Source organism: Lepus europaeus, chromosome 5, assembly GCF_033115175.1.
Source record: "Lepus europaeus isolate LE1 chromosome 5, mLepTim1.pri, whole genome shotgun sequence".
Lineage (NCBI taxonomy): Eukaryota > Metazoa > Chordata > Mammalia > Lagomorpha > Leporidae > Lepus > Lepus europaeus.
Window position 1 is genome coordinate 82561011 of NC_084831.1, and position 8416 is coordinate 82569426.

The following is an 8416-nucleotide window of genomic DNA, read 5'->3' on the forward strand; positions in this document are numbered from 1 at the left end:
TCACAAACACTACTGGCTTCCTAGTTGCTGAATCCAGTAACTCTAACTGTCTGTCTCTCTATTGGGCACTGTTGATTTAAATGCTTTTGTTTCTCATGAGCTGTCCTTAGCCCACTGTTCTTCACAGCTAGTTTTTGACCATGAGATTCTCATGTGTTGTTACACTGTTTTCTCTATGCCAGTGCTTAACATTTCTTTATAAGTTTTTAATACATCTGAATTTGATCACAATATACAAATGTGCAACTTTAATTTTGCTTTCTAAAAACCTCTTTTGACTTTTCTGTTAATTTTTTTTCTTTGCTAACAAATATTTAAATTTTATCTTTTCCAGGAATGGGATATGGTGACAGAACAAGCACATTTTGTGGCACTCCTGAATTTCTTGCCCCTGAAGTATTAACAGAAACATCCTATACAAGGGCTGTAGATTGGTGGGGCCTTGGTGTACTTATATATGAAATGCTTGTTGGTGAGGTAAGCAGAATGAAGTAGATGAGAAGGAAGAGAGGAAAGATGATAGAAAGAAAAAGTACATTGTTTATACCTAATACATCTCCTGCATAAATGTAACAAGTTTTATAAATACTTATACCATACCATATTGGTTTTTTTAAAATATATATGATTTGTGGAATGTACTGTCAGTGCCTTGAAAGTAGTTGCTTATATTTCAGAATTGTACTGTGGTTGTGTTACAGTGTTAAGGTATACTCATATCATTTCATAGGAAATAGAACAGCAAGAAGACGAACGAAAAGAACATAGTCTGGTGCAGGCATTTTACCCAGTGGTTAAGATGCCAATGGGATAATTGCATCCCATATCAGAGTACATAACTTTCAGCCCCAGCTCTGATCCAGATTCCGGCTTCCTCCCAGTGTGCACTCTGGAATTAGGGAGTGATGGCTCAATTAGTTGGTCCCCGCCACCCATGTGGGAAACCTGTGTATAGTTTCTGGCTCCTGGCTTCCACTTGGCCCAGCCCTAATTGTTGTAGGCTTTTGGGGACTGAACCCATGGTTGGAAAAGCAGTCCCTCTCTCTCTTCTCTCAAAGTAAAACTGCTCAATCGACTTTATAATCTTTCAATATTAGTGAAACTTCAGTGATAACTTTGCTTTAACCTGTGATAACAGTATGGTTTGGCTGAAGTTTATGTCCAGTTTCGCTATTATAAGCAACTGAAAATTCACTGGATGTAACATGCATTTTCAAATTTGTATTTGAATGTGTCTAGTTTGATGACTAGAAAGACTCCAATAGTAAGCTAACATACCATCTCCTCTTTTCCCTCTGCCAAGTTGCCAAGTGAGAGTAAGGGAGGTTTAAAGTAACATTGGACACCAGAGTGAGGTGCTATGAATGTTGACATCTGAACACACCATTGAATTCTTTCTGTATGTGCTTAAAACACATTTGCTAGCTCCACTAGCTCATAATCTGTTGGAGGAAGCAGTGTACTTTAACATTTTTAACAAGCACGTCGATATTTATTATTCAGAGGCATGTAAAGTGACTGTTCTCAAGTAGAAAATTGTTCAAGCTGAAGACAAAAAACACTCTGTATTACCACTTGAAATTCTGATTGAAAATCCTTGTGAAAATAGAATGTTCCCTGATTGTTGTTTCAGTCCTCAAGAGAAATTAGATTGTCTCACATAATATAGTAAGTATCTGATTTATGGAATTTAAATGAATAAAAGGAAAAACTAAGGTTTTGGTAACTGAAGGATTTTCTTATTTATAAGCAATAAGATTTGCAATTCAGCATTAGGAACTTGAGGTTTTTTTGTTTTGTTTTGTTTTTTGTTTTTAAAGATTTATTTATTTATTTATTTGAAAGAGTTACACAGAGAGAGAAGGAGAGGCAGAAAGAGAGACGTCTTCCATCCGCCGGTTCACTCCCCAGTTGGCTGCAACAGCTGAAGCTGTGCCGCTCCGGAGCCAGGAACCAGGAGCTTCTTAGGAACTTGATTTTTGAATTTGTTTTTACAAAGTCCTTGGGTTTAAGATCCCTCTCTTTCCACTGATAGCTACTTTCTGTTTTCCTTTTATTCTTTAATATCTTTTAGGAAGCAAGCAGCCAAATCAAAATTAATAAAGCTAAGTTAGCCTGTATTTCCCAAAATCCAGTGAGAAAATAAGATTAGAAATACTGACTTACATTAGTGACTTTAAGATATAATGTGTACACATTTGTTCACTGATTTTGAAAATAACTGAGTAAGCTCTAAAAGTTATATTTGATAGGTTAATTTTCAGCCTAGTTGAGAGCTTATCCCTTGCACATCAAATTGTCATATTGAATATAATGTATCTAATTTTTTTATGACCCAGGATCATTATTAAGGCCATTATGAACAAATGATTTTAATACTAAGCTTACTGAAATGCTCTATTATATTGGAGCATTAAATATGCTTGGACAATGTATGCTTTTTGAGTTCCCACAGTCTGATTTTCTTGGCACTGCTTCTCAGTGCAGTCTTCTTGTCTGCTAATCTCTAGTTTTGTTTTGTCACCATCAATTTGCTATTGACATAAAGTCCAAGGCACACCCATATCTGATGTACATCCACAGACTTTGTGCTTTCCGCTGTTGTAACACTTATTACCATATTTACCTTGATCGTTGTCTTCTGTCGTTCCACAATATTGAGCTTTTTGAGAATTATATCTGTTATCTAAATATTCCCCACTAATAGGCATTCTAAACATTAACTGGCTAAGTAGATTAATAAATGAGTGAAATAAATTTGAATGAAATTAAATGAAAAATTATATAAAGACAAGCTTTTCATAAGGACCTATAAAACAAATTTAAAGATTTCACTAAGAATATATATTGTCTCCTCTAGGTAATAGATATGCATCCATTGTGACTTCTTACAGTCCTTTTTGTTTGTTTTGGTAGGTTAGCTTTTAGTTTTTGTTTTTTCTTTTTCGCTGCCTGGATCTTAGTTAAAATTTGAATAAGATTTAGTGCACTGAAATTCATTTTATTAATTTTTATTTGTTTATTTTCATTTTATTTGAAAAATATACTCCATCTGCTGATTTACTCCAAATGCCTGCAACAGCCAAGGCTGGGCTGGGCTGAAGCCAGGAGTCAAGGACTCCCACATGGGTGGTAGGGACCGAACCACTTCAGCCATCATTTGCTGCTTCCCATGGTGTGCATTAGCCGGAAGCCAGATAGGTAGTGGAGGAGGCATTCTGGTATGGAATGTGGCTCTCGTAAGTGGTAACCTACCCACTGCACTAAGCACTTACCTCCTGAAACTCATTTTAACTTACTTAAAAATATTTCTTCCAGTCTCCCTTTCCTGGAGATGATGAAGAGGAGGTTTTTGACAGTATTGTAAATGATGAAGTAAGATATCCAAGGTTCTTATCTACCGAAGCCATTTCCATAATGAGAAGGGTAAGAATTTTTTTTAAAAAGCTACTTAAATTATTTTTATAAAAGGAAATTCCTCAGAGGAAGTTTGGAAGTTGGTTTTCAGCTCGTAGATGTTGCATGGTTTGATAAACATTAAAAAATATCTAAATCTCTGGGTGTTACAAGAATCCCTATCAATCAAGTTTACTTTATGGGTTTTATTTTAACATTTCCATGTTATGTTGCGTTAGCTGTTAAGAAGAAATCCTGAGCGGCGTCTTGGAGCTGGTGAGAAAGATGCGGAGGATGTAAAAAAGCACCCATTTTTCAGGGTGAGTATGAAAGTTGAAAGCTTTGATAAAAGTAAAGCAATTGGGAATGGGAAACTAAACTGGTCATTTTATGTTTTGTAATCCAGCTAATTGATTGGAGTGCTCTGATGGACAAAAAAGTAAAGCCACCATTTGTACCTACTATCAGAGGACGAGAAGATGTTAGTAATTTTGATGATGAATTTACCTCAGAAGCACCTATTCTGACTCCACCTCGAGAACCAAGGATACTTTCAGAAGAGGAGCAAGAATTGTTCAGAGATTTTGACTACATTGCTGATTGGTGTTAAGTTACGAGACACTGTGAAACCAAGCGAACTGACTCACAAGAAGACCTCTTAAGAATAGCAACCCTTCATTTGCTCTCTGTGCCACCAATAGCTTCTGAGTTGTTTTTTAAAACACATGAAGATTTGTTTAAAAGCACTGTTTTAATACCTTCATGAGAAGTGGCTTCTCAAATTTTTTTCTGAGCACTGGAAGCAGATTTGAGGAGTTTAAGCTGAAAGAACATTGGCCATGAAAATCCATCACAAATGAATACTTTTGGAACAATAGTCTATTTAAAAAGAAAGAAAGAAAGAAAGAAAGAAAGAAACCACTCTTTCATAGTCCCTAGCTTTGCCATATGCCTGCCTTAAGTGGAAAGAAGATTAATCACTTAACTTGTGTTTTACAAACAGAAAACAAAAATGGCTTGGAATGCTATTATTGTTCATACAAAGTATGATTATGTTTGAATAAGGCAAATGCTCTTATTTTTAAAAAATTACTGTTATATCAAAAAATCTGTAGTGGCAATTTGTGCACATTTTGAGGCTTAATTTTTTGAAAAACAAAATGAATTGATATCTTGTTTTATAAATTTTCTATATTTATTAGGAGAAAAATTTTTATTGCCTTACACTTTATCAACCATGTAGTAGAGCCTCATAGCTTTCCAACAGAGCTACTTGCCAAACAGTTTATTTTTTATTAAACAATGCTGAAAGAAACAATCAGCATTTCCTTAAATTGTTCAGAATAAGGACTTCTAATCAGCCTGAACCAATATATACTATCTTACCTCTATGCATTCCCAAACTCTAGACACCCAATATATTCAGTCATATCTTCTTCCAGAATCAGTGAACTGACTACCCCTTTTTTGATACTTGTTCTGCATTTATCAATCTAGTTCATGTGTCTGCTGTAGAAGGGAACTATATCATTGTTAAACCATAGGATTATCATTGTATACATGCTGTGAACATGTATATGTACAAGTTGTAATGTATTCTATGTTGTAGGCTTATTATTTAATTTCACTACTTCATCACTTTTGTACAGTGGCCAAGCATACACCTCAAACTCCAGCATTTACATTAAGTGCATTTGTACATTTTAGGCCACTGGATCCAGATTTTATATTGGCAGTTACTGAGGGCAAAAGCAATATATTGTAACAGAATGTATAAATATTTTTGATAAAACAGTCTATATTTTATAAAAATATTATAACACTAAAGCTGTACCTCAAAAGTCTCAAAAATAATTTGATCAAATACTTTTGACAACTCTTCAGAGGATCCGTTTGTGGCTTTTTTCACTCGTATAGGGATGTCTTTTTGTAAACCATGAATTTCCACTTGCTTGGAGGTTTGGTGTTTTTTTTTTGTTTTGTTTTTTTTGTTTGTTTTTTTTTTTTTTTGGTTTTTTTGTTTAGTTTGGTTTGGTTTGGTTTTGAATTTTTTACTCTTACTTCATGATTTCATTGTTTCTTTTGTTCAATAACAACATCTTTGATCCTGTGCTTAGCATATTAGGGTCTTTATACCTCAGGAATACCTACCTGCTAATTAACCATATTGGATTAATCATTTAATCACAGCGGACTCATCTGTTAAAAAATTATTCAGTTTAATCTTGTGAGAAACATGAAAGCACAGGGAGTTGAGCTAAAAACATTTACAAATATTTCAACTTTGCTTGAATGCATTGGTGTGTTTTTAATTGTACTCTGTGAACAATTAAAATTGTCCAGAGATACTTCCTGTTAGCTTCAAAATTGATTATTACCCAAGGTCCTGTGGGAGAATATCTTGTAGGAAGAAGAACAATGTGTTGATTAAAGTTATTTTAAAATGCCAGTTAACTTCCTTGGCAAAAGACAGTAGAGGAACTTAGCATAATTGGCTTAAATTTAAACAGTGTTAACATTAAACTCATAAAACACTAAATACTTTTGAGGTACAGTCTGCTCACCTTTGCTGGTTCTCAAATATGCATAGAAAGCAATGTCTAAAATAGGCTTTTAGCATTAAAAACTGACATAACATTTTGTAACTACACAGTGTACAGAAACTTTTTTTAAAAATTGAAGTCAATCACTAAAAAAATTAGAGGGCAGGGTATATTCACACAATTAAGCTGAAGAAAGCACTAATTTTCTCTGTAGTTTTTAAAATATATATATTTTAGATTTAAAATTTTAAGCTCTATAGAGTGTAAATATATTTTGCTATTACTGTATGTGTATGTGACTGCTCAAGCACTTTGTAAGGAAATTAGGATATTTTAGAATGGTACACTATGCATTCAAATGAAATGTGCCTTTAACTCTGTCATTCTAAGAAAAAAGTGTTTTGCAGTCATAAATTTCCCACAAGTGCACAAATTAAATAGATGGAATTTGTAACTTTGGTTTTAAGTATTATTTCCTTTTAGAAACTTCCTGGTGATTAAATATGTGTTAGATTTATTATGTTCAAAATGGCAAAGATTGATTACTTTAAATTTGCCTTCTCACAAGTACTTTCTTGTCCTGGGGAAGGCTTTAAAACCATGAAAATTCAAAACAAATTGTCCGTTTTCACTGGGAACAATGGAGAAAATTTGTATTTCATTTCTGTAAAGCAATTAGCATCTTTCATTTGATGGATATTTATGGAATAACCACATAGCTAGACTCTGAGTATAAGAAGGTGGAAAAAAGAAAGCAACAAGAGATCATGAATGAAGAACAGCTTGCAATAATATAAAATTCAAGTACCAAATACTGTATGTAGTTTTCTGTTGAGGTTAACATATTTAAATTTTGGACCCCATTTTCTAGAAAATAGGCAAGTGACTAAAACAGAATGCCAGCCATTCAGTAGTCATCTTTTAAAAAAAATGTGAATGGAAAATTCTAGAAAATAAAATGATCCATATTCTCCCTTTAAAGCAAATTGAAGATAGAATGAAAATTGTTACTCTTCTTTGACTTAGTAAAAGATGCCTTCAAATCTAATAGGATTTTTGCAAGTACTGCCCATGTTCCTAAACAGCTGAGGGAATGAATTTAGGAAACTCAAAGGAACAAATGCTAATCCATGGGTCATCTTAATGTTAGAATCCCTATTTATCTTCCAGTCATCCTTTAAAATCTAGTGTTTCTCTCTGAGATACTGCTTTATACATTAGCGCATTAGTATGATGGCTAAAAACTTTGAAAATCATCATTAAGTAAATATATACATATATAAAATTAGAGTTATTCAAAATCTAAGTGTCAAACTTTTGCTTAATTTCTGCTTCAAATACCATGATGTAAGTAGAAACTTTAAGACTTCGGATAAGACATGTAATTTGAGGCCTTGCTGGTCTCATTAAAAGGAAGAATGATGTCTGTCAATCCTTCACCCCAAAACGAACAAATAACACTGAAGCAGGAATCTGACCAAGTTTGGGTCTTCATTTATGAATTCCCAGGCATGAAAGTAGGAGTGCTGAGAGGCTGGGAGCTGGAAGCTGAGTCTGTAGGTAGGCAAGAGTATCAGGAAGATGGAGAGGGCAGTAGCTCGTATGGGCAAGTGCTGGTGTTCATAATGCAGGCATTCAGAAGAAGTGGAGCTAGGCAGGATGTCCTGCAGCAGCACTATTGTGGCGATAGAAAACTGCAGTAGCACTAGGACATCCTCTGGAAGAGCTCAAATTCTATTGCATGTCACTCTTTCTACCAGTAAAAGCAAATAACTTTCTGAAAGACAACTGCTCCAGGATAGGACCCTTGAACTTTCAGAAAATAACAATAAAGATCTCTAAACATATGAGAGACACTAACCTATCTTAAGAGCCAAAAGAGAGAAGAAATTTAGATCACTCCTCCAATCTCCAATAGAGGGTGCATGAATTAAAATTCAGATGTGAATGATAGAATAGCTATATATAAAATGTTTATACTTCTTTTTTTTTTTTTTTTTAATTTTTGACAGGCAGAGTGGACAGTGAGAGAGAGACAGAGAGAAAGGTCTTCCTTTTGCCATTGGTTCACCCTCCAATGGCCACCGTGGCTGGCGCGCTGCAGCCAGCACACCGCGCTGACCCGATGGCAGGAGCCAGGTGCTTCTCCTGGTCTCCCATGGGGTGCAGGGCCCAAGCACTTGGGCCATCCTCCACTGCACTCCCGGGCCACAGCAGAGAGCTGGCCTGGAAGAGGGGCAACCGGGAAAATGTTTATATTTCTAAAAATTACCAGGATAAACATTAAAAAATTAGGTTTTGAAGAAATTAACAAACATTTATAACATCCAAAAATGAAAAATACAGTTGTTCACATTTGAAGCTCAGTGGAAGTATTATGTAGTGAATTCAAGAGCTAAAGAGAGAACTGGAGAAGATGTATTTAGATACCCTGAAAAAAACTATGCATGGATTTCTAAGTCTTTTTATTTAAAAAA

At 34.7% G+C, this 8416-nt stretch overlaps 1 protein-coding gene across 2 annotated transcripts in view; it reads left to right on the top strand.

Annotated features, from left to right (window-relative positions):
* PKN2 (protein kinase N2) overlaps positions 1-7968 on the top strand; it is a 149676-nt gene extending 141708 nt beyond the window's left edge. For both annotated transcript variants that reach the window (XM_062191671.1, XM_062191672.1), the window contains exons 19-22: positions 335-477; positions 3319-3426; positions 3636-3716; positions 3803-7968. In XM_062191671.1, the coding sequence (XP_062047655.1) occupies positions 335-477; positions 3319-3426; positions 3636-3716; positions 3803-4006 (536 nt within the window). In that variant the 3' untranslated portion in view covers positions 4007-7968. The remainder of the gene's footprint in view (positions 1-334; positions 478-3318; positions 3427-3635; positions 3717-3802) is intronic.
* The last annotated feature ends 448 nt before the right edge of the window (positions 7969-8416 follow it).